The 17,586-nt window shown below is 42.8% G+C and overlaps 1 protein-coding gene across 2 annotated transcripts in view; it reads left to right on the plus strand.

Moving 5' to 3' along the window:
• Positions 1–11,388, plus strand: part of SLC24A3 (solute carrier family 24 member 3) — a 506,080-nt gene extending 494,692 nt beyond the window's left edge. The window contains exons 16-17 of one of the 2 annotated variants that reach the window (XM_019710723.3): positions 5,931–5,996; positions 9,501–11,388. In XM_019710723.3, the coding sequence (XP_019566282.3) occupies positions 5,931–5,996; positions 9,501–9,650 (216 nt within the window). In that variant the 3' untranslated portion in view covers positions 9,651–11,388. Of the gene's footprint in view, positions 1–5,930; positions 6,001–9,500 lie in introns of both variants that reach the window. The other variant, XM_088789281.1, reaches the window with a different exon arrangement.
• Positions 11,389–17,586: the final 6,198 nt, after the last annotated feature.

Raw genomic sequence — 17,586 nt, forward strand, 5'->3', positions numbered from 1 at the left:
TTACCCAAATCTGAAAATGCAAAGTGACATGCAACATGTGTTCCAAGTTATAAATAAATTAGCAAAAATCCAGGGGCTTCTTATTTTTCCTCAAAGAATTTGCTGGTTGGGTGGAGCAGACCTCAAGCGATAACGAAATTTTCAACTATAACATGGGGACGTCAGAATCTCTGAGGTTGGATCTTTTGGATCCCCAAACTCTGTAGGATTCAGTTTTACAAATCACATACACACATGTAACTAGGTATGAATGGGTCTCTGTGTGTGTATTCTACGAAAACATATACATACATCGTGGGCTAAATTCCTGGTGACTTTGCAACCCACCAGCCTTCTGTTTCCTCTGCAACACCTGCCAAGGGGGAATTAGAGGATGGAAATGCATATTTTTGAAGGCAAGAAATAAAAACAATATGAAATGTCAGGGCTGAGCAATCTGGTTGCGCCTTGCGTGCTCTCAGTCCAGTTGCGCCTGGCATGGTCTCCATGCCACGGAGGTTTTCTGCTTTTGTACTTAATGGGCTTTGCATCTGTGAGGCAGGAAGCAGGGAAACAATTGTTTAGATCAACACTGTGCATATTTGGAGCTCAAAGTCTTTTCCAGAGGTAGTCCAGAGATGAAATGTGCTATTGTCTGACTTAGCACTCCCCGAGAAACTAGTTTTTGAGGGGGTTGAGTTAGATTTGCTGCCATCAAGGAAAGTTATTGGGTGATGGAAATGTTTTATATTCTCACTGAGGTGTGGATTACATGGGTACATGCATTTGTCAAAACATCCATTTGTCAAAATTGACGGATAAAAAATGTACATCTGTGCATTTTACTGTATGCAAATTATGCTTCAATTAAAAAAAAATTTTGGTGCCTTCTCACTTTATTGCTTGAAAAGATCAGCGGAAAGCCACCACTCACCATGGTCAGTCTCCCCATCCAGCTCTCCGCTCTTGTGCCATCCAATCTCACTGCCTCCAAGGCATGTGCGTGCACACACACACACACGCATACACACGCACACGCACACGCACCCCTGCTCAGCATCACCTGCAGATTCTCATTTACACATAGTGTGTGGGGCAGGAGGCAAGTTAGGTGCTGTGTGAAAGGAGGAAAAAGTTAAGACCCAGGCGTCTGGCCTCTGCATTGGGACTAGCTGGGAAGGTAAGAAAGTGACCTAGCAAAGAATCTGCCACCGCAGTCAGCTTCAGATGGGGGATAGGGCCAACAAGGGCCCAGTGAACTTAAAAGAAGTAAAAGGACTTTGGCAGGAATGGGCAGAGTAGAGGTGGGAAGGTGAGTGTCCCATCCGACTAGACAGAAAGTCCCAAAAGGGAGACGAGAGTGTGCTAACGTGGGAAAGGTGAACTACTGCAGTTTGGGGAGGCTCCTCGTGCCTGACTATAGACAGGAGATGCTAGGATGTGAGAGGTGGCATCTGAGGTCTCAGCAGAGGCCCTAGCTCTCTTCATTTTCTTCATTAATAGTTCTGGCAGCGAGGAGCAGCCATTGTAGATCTCTTGTCATTTTGTTTGTGAATTATAAAATCATACACACTGATATCCCAAAACTAGAAGCAGCCCAGATATCCACCAACAGTAGAAAATAATTAAACTGTGGTATATTTATGCTATTACAAAAAAAAAAAAAAAAAAAAAGAGCTATTGATGCAATGAAAAACATGAAGGAATCTTTAAGAAAATCCTTGCATAAAAGAGTGCCCACTATATGATTTCACTTATATGAAGTTTCTAGGACAGGCTAAACCAACATATGGAAGAGAAGCTTAGAGCAGTGATTGCCCCTGGGTGAGGTGGAGGGCACAAGAGAATTTTCTGAGAGGATGGAAGTGCTGTAAGTCACGGATGCAGTTTGGGTTACACGGGTGTATGCATTTCTTATAACACATTGAATGGTGCAATTATGATTTATGAATTTCACCATATGGAAATTGCATCTAAAAGTAAAAGACCCATGAACTATAATTGAACTCTATTTAACACTTAACAGATGCTGGCTGAAGTGTTTAGGGGTGAAGTGTACTACAGCTTATGTTGCAGTTCATTAAAAAATAAAGTGGTATCTTCCAACTTTTTTGAATACTTGAAAACTTTCTTAATAAAATCTTCGGTTAAAAAAAAAGCTATACATGCTCATAAAAAAAATTGGGGATGGGAGACGGGAATGTTGCACAGGGATTGCATTGTTTCTGGAACATCATCCAGGAGTGGCACCCAGGGTCTGTCTTCTGCCAGCCTTTCTCTGACCACTCCACCCTGCCCCACAAAAACAGTGGCCCTTTTGTAAACTACATTCAAAAGGCTACCTCCAGGGTACTCGTTATCCATTCATTGATGACGTATTAATCATGTGGTCTGTGCTCAACCCTGTACCAGGCAAAGGATAAAGTCAGACGTGGTCCCCGCCCTAGTATTTTTTGTCATCTATGGAGGCATTGATCAGAGAGCTGCCGAGTTTATAAAAGGAGCAGCCCAGGGTGACAGGCAAGTGGGCCCAGGTGGTTCCTGAATGGGTGGGCCCACACTTACTGAGGACTTATACACTGGATTAGGGTTTCCAGGTGGGAATTCCCGCCCTTCTCAGGAATTTTTTTCACTTTCCCGTTCCCGAATCCCGAGATATAAACTGTTTTCTGTTCTCCGTCATGAATCGTTTCCACAAAGTGATGGCCGATGCTACCAACCACCTGGATTCAAGGGAGCCAATTTTTCCGATTTCCAACCAACTTTTCTCAGAATTCAGTAATGGGAAAGCGACAAAATTTCCTGAGAATGGGCAGGAATTCCAGCCTGGAAACCCTACACTGGATCTTGTTCGAGTTTAACCTGGATTAATTCAGTTAATCCTCATAGCCACACCATAAGGTGGGAACTGTATTATCCCCATTTTACACACCAGAAAACTGAGGCTTGGGAAAGTTAAGTCCTCACTTGTCCGTGACAATACAGCTAGTGAATGAGCAGGAATTCAGAAACCAGGAAGCTGGGACTGGAGCCCATGCCCTAAACCAGGCCCATGCCCTAAACCAGACTGGAGCCCATGCCCTACAGACTTTTTCTGGAAAGGGCCAAAGAGGAAATATTTTAAGTACTATAGGCCCTACAGTCTCTGTACAACTACTCGGCTCTGTGACTCTGCCATTGTAGTGTGAAAGCTGCTGTAGATAATACATAAATGAGTGACCCAAGTGCAAATACAATTTTATTTACAAAAACAGGCAATAGGCTAAATATGACCGATAAGTCATAGTTTGCCAACTCCTGCCCCAAACCACCCATAGTTTCCAGTGGCTGAGAGACTTTTGAGTTGAACCAGAAGCAACTGAAGGAACCCAAATTCCTGACTATTGCCTTCCCGGAAAGTGTGGGAGTCAGATAGCAAGGAATCAATACAGGCTTCAAGAGCCCAGTCTCTAACAATGACAAACAAAAATAAACCCCTGGGAGCGTGTCGCAGTCCATTACCAAGGGAAGCTGCAGAGAAAAGGTGAAAAATATGCAGAAACCACACAAAAGTTTGTTGTCTTTAGTATTTAGAGCCATGTTTAGAATTTCAGCAGCACAATTCTTTAACACTGTGAATGTAGGAAAAGTAAAGTACAAAGGCTTTGCTTGAATGTGGTTCATTTTAAAAAGGCTTCGCCAAAGAATTTTCCTGCTTGCAGCTTTGCTCTCACTGGTTCTGTTTCTTAAGGACGGGAAATCTTTACTCAACTCTTGTGGCTGACAAGGATTGACCCTGGAGCTCAGAGGGTGAGCTGGGCTGGGAGTGCATTGGTCTGCCCTATGCTTAGAAAGCATCCATGCAGCATTGAAAATTAAGAGCTCAAAAGGGTTTCTGAGTGTGTGTTCATAGTTTCAGGGTCAACCCAAGGACCATGTGACTGAGGACAGCCACAGCAGGCTTTTCCTACTCTGCATGGGGGCTGCCATCTTGCTCTAAGGAGCCCCCCTTCCTCCTTTCACACTGGCCAGGGTACATGGGGGATTGTCATAGAGTCAGTGTAGACAGAATACTTTGGGGGCAGAGAAGCTCTTTCAGCACAAGTATTTGTGATGTACTCCTGGATATTAGCCTCTTTATTCCAACATAGCTGATGAAAGGAGGAAACTATCCATACCCAGGCTGAGGGTCTGCAGGAAGTTAAGCTACCAGATGGACTGAGATGGCCGATTCCTAATTTTTTCACACTGAATTCACTGGGTCAACCCATTGCGCTAGTGTCACAGAGATAAGATTTGAATCCTTTATTCTTAGGAAGGCCTTTGGTGGTTGGGCCGAGCAGATGGTTGACTCACACGGATTATGCAAGCAGGCAGAGGAGAGTCTAGTCAATTCCCTCTGTGGACATTGCTTAGAGAGATGTGTTGTGCCCCAAGGTCCACACAGAAAGGGTTGGCTGTTTGGGGCATATGGTATGCTGTCATCAAAAGATGAAGCGAGCACCCACCTATGGAGACACTCACTTGTTCCCATACACACACCTCAGGGTGAACCGATGAAAGCATGGCAAGAGGTATCTTGAACTTTGTCAGAAGGGCCCCAAACTACTCCTTCTAATAATGACCACTCCATTCTCTAATAAATATGATCAACCTGCCTCGCTTTCCTTTCTGTGAACACAGGTAAACCTTTGACTCACAGCAGGATAGTGTACACGGGTTGTGTGTGGGGGGGGAGGTGTTGTGGTCCCCAAACCTAGATGCACATAACAGTTTCTAAAAGAGCAGGTGAAAAATGAATGCCAAAGACCCACCTCCAGAACCCTTGGAGATCAGAAGTGGATTTAGCCTTAATACTTTCTCTAAGTAAGTGGTTCTTAAACCCCTGGAGGGTTTGTTAAAACACAGGTTGATGGGCCCTACCCCCATAGTTTCTGATACAGGAGTTCAGGGTGGGACCTGAGATCCTGTATTTATAACCAACCCCCAGCTCATGCTACTGCTGCTGGTGGTCTGCAGGGGTGGGGAGCACTCTATGAGCATGGCTGCTCTATCTCAGGGCAGCCAGCCTCATGACCTAGCAGAAGAGACATCCTCTCTACACTATGGAAGAAACTTTAAAATCTTTGTTGACCAGGTGGGTCCCTTAATATTCTCTACCTGCTCTGCTTGCGGGATTCTGCAGCCACTAATCACATGTGGCTCTTTAAATGTAAATTTAAATTAATTAAAGATAACAATGAAAATTTTGTTTCTCGTATGAGCCAGCCCCTTTCAAATGCTCAACAGCCCCATGTTCCAAATGGCTGCTTTAAGGGACCTCACAGATGTAGGACATTTGTATTATCGCAGAAAGTTCTACGGGACAGCGTTCTATAAGAATTCCAAAAATTGTTTCTCTTCGAAGCTTGGCTGTTAGCCCTATTGTATTACTGTGAAAAATAAAGCAAACAAAATCCTCTTACAAATATCAGAAACAGAATAACTCTTTCCTCTTTGCTTGCTCAGGATAGCAACCCTCACCCACCTCTTTGTATCAAGGTGGGGGAAAGGTCACAGACATTTCAATTCAAAAGAGATAAAAACTTTAGCAATATTTTTCAAAATATTGATCATATCACCCATGTTATGAAATTTATTAAACTCCCTGGCGGTGAGGTCTATAGGGAAGAGTTGTGAGCAACAAGAATCAAGCAACACACATGGAGAATTCAAGCAGCCCTGGGGCAGTCCCATGGGTATTGCTGCTGGAGGGAAGGATGGGATGGGCCGAGTGGACCAGACCGGGATGTACTCTGGGTGTTTTAGGAAAATGCATGTTCCTACTGCAAGCTGCAGAGCATGGCTGCCGAGGCTGCCTTTTGTTTTCCATCCTAGAGATTTGGACTCACTCCTACTCAGAGATGCTTGAGTGCCCTGCACTAATCGGATGCCTTTTTGGAAGCCTAACTCTGTTTCATCCTTTCTTACAGATTCGGCTGAACAGCAGGGGACTAATCTACTCCGTGGGCCTGCTCCTGGCCTCTGTCTTTGTCACAGTAGGTTTGCAGCTCTCTCCTTACTCTTGAGCTCCCATGTTCTCCCTCCCCCACACCCCCTTGGGGTTCTTTGGCTAAAGAGTTTGTTGGACACCAGATGGGCTTGGCTTCCTGGTGGATCAGGACAATCGACCTCCAGATGTCCCATTGCCTTCGTAACTGTTTCTTCTAGAAGTGGATCCTAGCAACCCACTAGAAATCCTTCTCTCTTTCTGAAAGGAGGCAGGCTTCTCCCAGAAGCCTGTCAAACACAAATCATTTTATTAAAAACAAAGGGGAGATCCCACTTCTTCTGCAAGAGTACCCACAAAAGGCTAATTTCTAATTAATTGACTATTCCAGTTTACTAAACATCTCCATAAATCCATGGATTTGACCAATACTTGGTGACTAAGAATGTATTTTATTGACAGTGCACTTTTATACCATTCCACTGTCTTTGCCATTACATTCCTTTGTATAATATAATATCCCAATTCAACTGACACGTATGGTGCAAACAAATTTGCACCAATGCATGGATTGACCCACATGAAGTATCCACTAACATACAAGTATGATGTTGAATTTTCATATTAATAAACATTGAGACATACTATTTTTTTTTTCTGAAATTCTCATGGAAATAATCATTGAATTACACCTAGCATGTTAACATATACCAGGGATGCCAAAAAAAATGTATACAGATGACTTGTATTCATCTTTTGTTATTGGTATATATTGAGGATTACAATTTTTTAGTATTACAGTTCTTTCCTTTCTTAAAATGTGTATACATATTTTTGGCACCCTCTGTATATGCTAGTGAATGGAAATTCAGAAGGGCAGGCAGGAAATAGAAGAGGTAATTTATTTATTAGATCAGGATCAGAGTCAAATGTCAACATTTTACCAAAGCAAATACGGCCTTACATAAAAGTGAAAATCTACATAATGTATTCTTTTGTAGCTTAGAGGTTCTTTGGGCCTGGTATGACTTAGGGTTATGATACTTGTAATAACCACATGTTATGCTTAATACTTTGCATGTATTTTCCCATTTGGAGCTCACCACACCGCCATGAGGTAGTCACATACATCAGCCCCATTATACAGATGACAACTGAGGCCTATAGAGAAGTTGACTCCACATGAATGGAGGAGCAAGCAGTGTCACATCAAAGTGCATGCTCATAGATACAGTGCTTCTACTTATGCTGTGCTATGGTTTCACAACCCATAGGAGATTGGCCTAACCACTACCTGGGCTGTCAGAATGGGATTGTTGAAAGGTTGAACAAAAATAGATTGGGGAAGAAGAGCAATTTCAAACATCTTACGTGTGCAGTGCATATCAAGATAGTCATTGGGCAGATGAGTCTGAGTTCAGGAGAAATATCCAAGCTGGAGACACCAGAATATAGATGGTATTTAAAGCCATGCAGTTGGATGAGCTCATCAAAGGAGTGAGCATAGATAGAATGGAAAAGAAACCCAGGATTTGAGTCAGGATGATGAAGATAAAACCCAAAAGAAACAGAGAAAGAGCAGCTGGAGAGGTAAGAAGAAAACTCTGGAAGAGTGTGGCAAGCCACGTGGAGAAGGTGCTTCAAAGTGGAGTTATATGCTCTGTCAAGGAAGAGGAGTCCTGATATTGGCTATTAGGGTTAGAAGTGCAGAGTCATCTGTGCTCTTGACAAGGGTGGTTTGCAGAGCGATGGGGCAGAAGGTTGAGTAGAATAAGTTAACAGAGGTTGGAAGGAGAGAAATTGGAGGCAGCTGGTATTCACAACTCTTTCAAGTTAGCTTGCTGAAAAGAATGGAGAGAAATGGCAATCCACAAAAAGTATAGTTGTTGTTTAAGATGAGAGAAAGCAGCATTGTGTATGCCAATTAGAATAATTTGGGGTGGGGAAAGGTGAAAACGAAAGAGGGTGATTGCTGGAACCATATCCCTAAGCAGTACAAGGAGGTGGGATCTCGTGCCCACATGGAGGAGTGGGCCATAGACAGGACCATGGCTGGTGGGTCCTCACTGACAGAAGGGAAGGTAGGCAGGAAGCTGTGGCGATGGGAGCTCTGTGAAATGGGAACAAGGTCACAGGCTGAGAGTGAGAGTAGAGAAAGGAGTGTTGGGGGTTTGAGGAGAGAGGAGTGGAGTGAAATAGCCATCCAGGGAGGGGAGAGATGGTGGACTAGGAAATGTGGGATGAGTGCCATAAAACATTAATTGCCCCCTTAAGGTTTGTGGTCTTGAAATTAAAGTGAGGCCCATCAGCCTGGCTGGGCATTTTCCTCCAGCCTGGGTCAGCTGGGTGGAAGCAGCTTGCAGTAGATGGAAGCTTGGCTTGAACCTAAGGGCTGTGGCTTAGCTGGCAAAGACAACAAGGCTAGAGAGAGGACAAGAAATGGAGGTGGATGCCAGAAGTGACTGTAGCAATTGCTGGTGGAACTTAAGCGTCGTGAGGAGGGAATGGAGTACAAGGTGGGTGAAGTTCAGTGAAACGGTGTTGGTTCCAATGAATTCTGGGTTGTAGGGTCTGCAGAGTTCTGGGAGTTGGGGTACCAGATGAAGTGAACGGGAAAGACAGGAGATTTCGGCCAGAAAGTGGGATGTTTGACACTGAGATAACAGAGCTGTTTCTGTTACTAGTAATAGCAAGATCGAGGCTGCAGGGCTGTCCAATAGACCTTTCCACAATGGCAGAAATGTCCTGTATCTGCTCTGGACAGTAGCCACTGACTACGTGTAGATATTAAGCACTTGAAATGTGGCTACTGCAACTGAGGAACTGAGTTTTTTCATTGTATTTGATTTACATTTAAATTTGGATGGCCACACATGGCATCCTAGCGCAGGTGTAGGATGTGGCATGGAGTGAGGAACTGAGATGGGACAGGATACGGACTCAAGAGAACTGATATTGGGAAGGTGCTCTTGGTGGATAGAAAAATCATTAAGAAGTGATTTCAGGAGTGCCAACAACAGGAGTGACAATGAGAGGGGACTTAGGGCTCTTAGGAATGCCGGGAGTGCCCAGAGTTGACTGCAACCAGGGTAGAGTGTGACAGTCAGAGACTTCAGTGCTTTGGGGGAGAAGAGAAGGAAAACGGTGTGGAAGTAGCAGTGTGGGTCAAGGGGAACAACTTCCTGGCCTCCAGGCACAAGAGCAGGTAGAGATGTGGCCACCACCTGGGGGAGCTGTGGGGATGGCATCCTCAGGGAGAGCCAGGATCTGCTTGGGGCAAGAGGGTGAAGGTCAGAAGATGTGGTGCCAGCACAGAGCACTGCAGTGTTGGAGTCCAGGGGAAGAATGGCGACCACTATGACTGTGTTCATTACTCCCATCATTATGTTTTTATTTTCCCATAATCAGCAGGTTCTCACTTCCATTCTTCTTGATTTTGATGTTCTTATACCTTCTGCAGTATGAGAGATGGACTTCGTGGGCCCAGAGAGAATGAGTGACCTGCCCAAGGGCCCTTAGGATGCTGCCCTCTAACCCCCTCTGTGTGTTTCAGGTGTTTGGCGTTCACCTGAACAAGTGGCAGCTGGACAAGAAGCTCGGGTGCGGATGCCTTTTCCTGTATGGCGTATTCCTGTGCTTCTCCATCATGACGGAGTTCAACGTGTTCACCTTCGTGAACTTGCCCATGTGTGGGGAGCACTGATCTACTGGGCAGCCTGCCCAGGCTCAGTTCCTTCTTTTCTGTGCAATACAAGACCCGGCCTCACCTCGAGTCACTCGGGACCCCAAAGCCGGGGCATCCTATCTGTCTGTCCCACGCTGTTCACAGGCCTCTGCTCCTGCCTCGGTGGCCCAGGCTCTCCCTGCCCCTTCCCTCGCTCCTCCTCCTCCTTGGGTCCTACCTGCCACCCAGCCCCTCTTGCCCACCCCTTCCTGCCTCCTCCGTATGAAGACTTTGAACATCCATGTGAATTTTCAAGCTCCATTTGGAACAGTGACTGAGATTCTAGAAAAACTGGCTGCTAACTGGCCCAAGCCAGGCAAAACTTATTACAATCCCTCCTCCTTTTTTAAGTTATTGGATGGAAGACTCATCTAATTTATGACCTGAGGCTGTCGAAGAGATAGCAAAGAGAGGGTAATTGATTATATAGGAAGTGTTTGCGATTTTGTTATGTTTTGAGGTAATCCCTAGGTTACTAGGTTTGGGGGGTTGTTTCGCTTTGGGTGTTCCCCCTTTTACTCCTTTTCTTCTGGAGATCGAGAGCTTCTCTTGCAACTTGTTTCACTGGGCTCTGGTTAGTCGATGATCCACAGGTTGTCCTTGCCGTGTCTTGGAATCGAATCCCAGGTACGTTGGAGCATGAGTGGACCTAATGCTTACCACCAGGTACAAATGCATGGCATTTCATACCTAAGGATGCCCCCACAGTCCTGTAGGCTTTACCTAGGGTGTGTAAGGTTTTCCAAGGAAGAAGACAGCTTCCCACACGTCCATTATGACCTTCACTTTCTCACTAGGTTCTTTCTAGTTTCTCAAGCAATAGTTCTAGCCTGCCTGAAGCCTTTGACAAGGGGCCCTTGTTTAACATCCATCCATGAGGTGGCCGCAGTCAGCGGCAGAAGCTTCCCAACCTGTGAGTCCCTGAGATGTGCTCTCATTGCTTGACACTTGGGGTGACAGGAGTGACCCAGAGACCGCCACTGCTTTTTGTGCAGGAGTTACAGACACTGGTTTCTTGGAAAATGGAGAGAAGCGCACTTTGCACAGACATCGTCAATAAAGTCCCAATTTGCCACTTGGTATTGTGTACACTGGACCCTGACAGCTGGCTCTTGGGCCAGCGTCCTTCCTCCAGGTCGCAGAGGCCAAGCTGCCCCAGCTCCATCTGTCCCCTCCTGGAGGGATGGCAAGAGAAGGAGAAAACGGAACTGACACCTTTGAAACCACAGAATGTGTTAAATTGCAGACTCACTCAAGGGCATAAATTATTGTGAACGTTGTTGCCAATCACTGCTCAACAGCCCTGCTAGATTTTGTATGATGCTGAATTATTATGCAGACTAATTCCACCAGTTGAGACCCACCCATGCTTGTTACACTTGTATTTATTGAAACTGTGGATTCTTGCCCGTGCTCCCCTTGTATTTACTTTAAGCACTGATCACTTATAATTCATTCGGTATGGTTTTCCCTGCTCCTTGTACACATTCTGGTATGAATTATAAAAATAACCTGATACAAATTGGTTGAATATTTCTGTTGAGGGTGTGAAACAAGGCCAATGGGGCACCTGCCTGATGAAGGACCAGGAGAGGAAATCACCAATTTGGGCTCTCAGAGCTAAGACACACTTACTGATTCTGTTGCACATTTTGCACTGGTTTATGGCGATTGTTTTCTTGGACAGATAGTGTAAAATAAACTTCTCTGTTCTGTATCTTCCCTTGAGCAGCGCGTGTTACTTTCTCCTTGGATTCTGGAGTGTTGCCTGCTTAACACTAAGAAGTATGCATGGAAGGGGAAAAGATTACAGTCACCACAGGGCCAGGTATTTGCCCTTCTGTTTCTGGGTCGACGCATCTGGAAAGCTGTTAAATGTCAGGTGGATTGCAAGTGTGAGGTGGCAAATCATGGGTCCCCCTCTAAATCTTGAAGGGACTTTGGACCTATTGTCCTATAGAATACATGTGACATTATGTTAGGATTCTTTCAGCTAGACATGAGAGGAAGAGTATGCCAGTACTGACGATGACTTTCAGTAGTGCTCAAGGTCACCATCCTGTCTGATTTTACTAGTTTTCAGTTTTGAAAATTAAGATTTCCCCAAATCCAATTCCTTTAAAAAGACAGTTAACACGTAGTCACAATAAGCTATATTCTCCTCCTGCATGACTCTCAAGAAATAATTACCCAGATCTAAAAGTAGACCAAGATTAGTGAGCAAGTCAGGTTTCCACCTGAAACTCAGTATTATTTATAGGAACTAGAAGAAAAATAGCTACTAATTAACAGCACCAACTTTCATTTAATTATATTTCAAAATGTATTCCCAGGTAGTGGAAAAATACTAGGTACTTAGCTTTGTTTTGAGGGTTTACATCTGAAAATGTCTTACTACTATATTTGTACGTTTTATAAATCTGGACATCTAATGGAATTTTCATTACACCAATTGGTGCTCACGAAACATAAGATCCTTTTACATACAATATTTTGTTATACTCATCTTAATTTTATTCTGAGTCTAAAGCAAAGACATTTGATTCTTAACTTGATTTTTCTTTTTTTTTTAACACATTTGCTGTGAATCTGTAGAAACCATAGTTCCATTTTCTCAGAGAGAAAATTCTGGGACGAGGTAGAGTTTCCGTTTTTCATGCACAGTGACTGCCGACCTAGGAACTGCAAAGGTTTCCTGTCTGAAACCTTTTGGCCTATTTCTGCTCAGATCTCAGCCATGCATGATTGTGTCTTGAATTGCCAACTGAGAATGTGGTTGTAAGTGAGCTGCCCGTCCAGCGATGCAAACCTGCTGATGTTGCTGTTTTCACCACTTCCACTCGGGAGGGGTTGGGATGAGTTTGAGGGAAGAACTATTTTTCAATATCCCAAACCCGGCAGTATCACCAGTCAAACCCTCTCAGCAATTTCCTGGGATGTGCAGGTTTCAGCGAACTCCCAGGTTGTGATCTCATGCACAAGGGGGCCATCTCTGCGGCCCTAAACAAGGGAAGTACACACGGGAGCTTGCACCTCCTCCTGGACACATCCTAGGTGACCCCAAAAGGAATTACCACCAGAACGTCCTCTTTTTCTGGGAAGTGTGTTCTCAACTTGACCCGGGCTTGCCAAGGGTCACTGTCCACACACATGTGGCCTCAGGTACACAGAGAAGCCAGGACAAAGGGGACTTTCCAGATGGCTTTTTCCCCCTCCCAAAGGAAAGTGATGACCTACCTTTCTAGGGAGAGTACACTTTTATAGGTACATGTTTTGTATTTACCTACAAAAAGACCTGGAAGGCTGCTCATTATGTTTTCCTACGTCCATTGCTTTAGAACTCATTGTTTACAGTCATAAATTTACATGCTAGGGATTTGAGATTCTGTATATCCCAAACGGCACATCTGAACTCATTTCAAGTACCCAGCCTTCAAAGAAAAACCTAAATGTAAAAAAAAAGAAAAAATGGGGGAGATAATATTGTAAAGCTCAGTTTTCAATTGTGGCATATAAGATAGGAATAACATTCAACTTGCAATCAATATAATTAAATGTAGCCGTAGAACTTTACCTAATTGTTCATAAAAATATTCAGATTCTTGGGAAAAAGTATAAATGTGAAATTGGTGATGGTGACGTTGCTCTTTCTGAGATCTATTTTCACCTTTGCAAAATAGGATAATTATCCCATTAATAGATAATTATCCAAGTATGTTGACTCATTTTGATCAACTATTTTGAGGTAGATGGGACATTTCCATATTGAATTTTGAGTAGTCTCATACTAATTAATGAGTCTCATTAATTTTGTCATTTTCTGCATTGGCTGCTCAACACACACACACACACACACACACACACACACACACACACACACACACATACAGCATCTATCTGACACCAAAACTCTGTATGAAAACAGTCCAATGGATCTTTGAAATTTTCCCAAATATCCAGCTGTCTATTATGATACATCTGCAGGAATGGGGTGAATTCAGCCAACTTTTCTCTGATAAATAAAAATCCATGTGTCCATTGCATCATCACCCAGAGATGTGGGTGTCTGTAGAGATCCAGAAAAAGTCAGGAACTGAGGCTATGGACAAGCAGAGATCAGCAACATGCACAAGCTAAGTTATGCCCCAGAACTGATTTCGCATTGAACTTTATGCTTGGTTTCAAAACACAGGGCAGAGTAATAAAACTCCACTAAAACATTTCAGATGGCTTATTGTTGAACCCAGGACATTTATTCCCTTAATAAAGTATACCCAGTAGTCCCATTAACTTAAGAAATTTTTACTGAACCTTAATTTAGCAAACACTCTTACCAAGTTGTAGAGATTTTAAATATAGTGAACAGTCATAATTAATACTTATTTTGTTTTTGGTCTTTGTTTTTGCAACAGGTCAGAGGAGAGGGAAGATTTAAGATTACAGTTTCGAAATATATCCCATTTAAAGTATAAATTGTATTCCTTTACATAAATGCATAGATATATACACAAATCACATTTTTTTCTTTATGTAACTCCCAATTTACCCTGTTTATCAAAAGCTGAAATCGGTGATGTCACATCTTTTGATTTGTTGGGACAATTAATGCAGTACTTGAGTCCAGAAAATTGCATATAAAACCTGGAATGAAACGTGACAAGGAATCTCAGAATCCTTGCAGTTGATTTTTGGATACTTCTGAGTCGTGCCTACAGATCATTGCTAAAAAAGAGACGCTCTCATGTGAGAAAGTACTTTTAGCATAGAACTAATATTTTTAAATTCTTGCCACAAAAAAATATATCCACTTGGTTTCATATCTTTCTTTATGATACATAAGTCAGATGTCTTATCCCCCTCACATGACTGAAGATGATTTGTTCTTCAAATGCTAGAAAGTAAGCCTGTGCCCTGATCAGTCACTATTACCCTCACCACTGATGGGTTTGAACCAAATGCCCACTGCGTTTTTTTAGGAGAATTTATTTTGTCTACTGGTTACAGGTCTCTGAAATACTAGTTCCAAAATACCTAAAAATTTATTGTCACATCAGGTGGAATTGTTTCCTCCAGTTGCTTAAAAGTTAAATATTATATTCACTATTCATATATTTTTAAAATGAGTTTACCTGGATTTACTCAGTTTATTGTCTAAGTGTTTCCCAAATTTAAGCATTAATTGGAATTACCTGGAGAAGTATTAAAGTACAGATATCTGGGCCCCATCCCTGAGTTTCTGGCTCATAGGTCTAAGGATAAAGCCAGAATTTGCATTTCTCACCAATTTCCAGATGCTATCACTGCTGGGGCTGGGACCCACTTTGAAAACCACTGGTTTAAATAATATTCTCTGCCCATAAAGCCACATTTTTCCTATACCAGCCTCCACCAATATCTTTGGTTTTACAGCTTATGGAAAACACATATACACAGAGATATACTATTTCTTTCAAACTTCTTTTTTCTCTCTACTTCCACTGAGATCTATGAGTGTCCAAAAGTAGGAAAAGAAACACTATCAACTCTTCATAATCTACATTCTATACCCTCCTGCATGTCAAAACCAACTCTTAAAATTGCTCTCGTCAAAAACAACTTTTAAATTAAAACCAAACCAGATGAAAGTAAATGGTTTAAGATGAAGATGTTGGAAAGCCAAGATTCTGGATGGAATATTAGCTTGGTAGAGATGGGAGCCAATTTCATTCAAGGTGAAAAAGATTTTGTTCTAAACTACAATAAGAAAAGGTAACAGTGAATATAGGAGAAAATTTTCTGCACATGAATACCTACTTGTATTTTCACATGACTGTCATGTATAGCTAACTTCTAATCTAAAAATGTTATTTTGGTGCCAATCTATCTGACAAAGATGTCATGGCTCAGAAAAGAAATAAAAGGCACCTGAGTTGGGCATCATAGCCAAAGTGCTTCAGACAATCACACATGCCTCCATCATGGTCTTGCCCAAGAAACGAGAACAGAACACCACTAGCCATGCATTCTGCCTGGGGCTTAGAAACCTCTATTGACTGGTGGTGGCCTGGTGAGATTCCACATAAACAATGATTGTGACCCTCAAGTGAGAGACAGGCATGGGCATGGTTTGTGCCTATGGCTAGACTCTAACTCCAGCTTACACTCTTAGCTTATCCAAAATACCCTCAGAGAACACAATGTACTCCAAAATGATATGGTAAAACCCCATTTTTATATCCACTAAAAGTGTTGTTTAGAGTCAAGAAGTGGGATTCAATATTTGGTATGTATAATCTAGCAGGGAGGGAAGAAGACATGCAGGAAGGGAAGTCTTCCTTTCCAGAAATAAAACACTTTATACTTGGCCTACGCCAGCGTAGGGGTGGTCAGCCCAAAGGCAATGAGATGTCCTACATCCCTCCCTAAATCTCTCCTTGCACTAAGAAGCCATATCACGACTCTCTTCCTGGAGGTGGTATCTCCAATCAAGAAACATGCTCGCAGGTAGCATTGCTAATATGAGACCCACTGTATCATGTTATGATTGAATGCAAGATATTTCTTTCTATTTCTAAGACCCCTCACGATGGAGGCAGCATCTTTACACTTGTAGGCAGAATTTAATCTGTTGCCTAAATGGTAACTAATGACCAGTCTTAGGAAGAAAAGCAAGAAGTCTCAAGATATGAGATTCATACCAAGAAATTCACTCATCTGTTATAAATGAGGCAAATCAGTTATAAATGAGGCAAATCAATTAATTGGAAGTATTGGTTCTGAATGTGCCTTGGATGAACATAGTAACAGAATTGTTTGTATTACAAAATGAATCTAATACAATTCCAAATTTTAAACTCTATTTTAGTATTTGTGTGTGTGTTTTTTTTTGTTGTTTTTTTTTATTAAATTTATTGAGGTGACAATTGTTAGTATCAGAAAGGAGTTATGCCCTTCTAGTACTTTAAGATGGGTTGACTGGCTACAGAGAAAGTTTCATAATTTATACATATGAATTCTGAAAAAAGACAGTCTTTTAAGATGAGTGGTAAATTTTCCTCTGCACTGCATAAGGAAATCGATGTCGTGTATCCGTTTCTTCTGAGCATTACCGGTTGTGACTCAGTACTCTGGAAAGCAATGATGTCCTGTCTCAAATGCTGCCGCACCCCCAATAATTCTGATTTGGATTATCTGGTTATGTTTCAGGCTACCCAGGTGTCTCTACCTGAATCCGTGGCTCAGAACCATGGCTCACAGAAGTATAATCAGACCATTTGAGATATTTCATTGTACAGATCCAAAAATGAATGCTGTGTGTCCTGTAGGTCTTTGCTGCTCAGATGTGTAGGTGGGCCTCGAACTAGTGACTTTGACTAGTCACTAGTCAAAAGAGAGGCTTGGAATTCCTATAGAACAGCATTGTCAGATAGAACTTTCTGCAACAATGAAATGTCCTACATCTGTGCTGTCCCACACAGCAGCCATTAGTGTCTGTCAAACACTTGAAAAGTGGCTCAAGCAAGTAGGAATAACATTTTAATCTTGTTGAACTTTAATTAATTTAAATGTACATTTAAAGAGTCACATGTGATTGGTGGCTATAGTATTGGGTAGAGAATATTAAGGTGCCAACCGAGCCAACCAAGATCATAGAGTTTCTTCCTGTAGGGACAGGTCCAGGAGAGCAGTTTCCAGACTCGACCTCATGTGGAAAGGTGCTGACTCAGTTATTAAATGGCCATCAGCTGTAACCAGCTGGCCATTAGCCATCATTGTTTTATATATAACTGTCATAGCTACATTAGCAAGCACGGTTAGCAAGCTCGGATTGCCAATGGTGCGGATTGTGTGGATGCCACTCCCCGTGTCTTGCCGGGCCACCAGCGAGACTGGTGCAGGAAGACCCCTTGTTGGAGTACTGGCGGAGGTTTGCTTC

This window comes from Rhinolophus sinicus, chromosome 13 (assembly GCF_057876585.1).
Source record: "Rhinolophus sinicus isolate RSI-liver-muscle chromosome 13, RSI-T2T, whole genome shotgun sequence".
In the NCBI taxonomy this organism is placed as follows: Eukaryota; Metazoa; Chordata; class Mammalia; order Chiroptera; family Rhinolophidae; genus Rhinolophus; species Rhinolophus sinicus.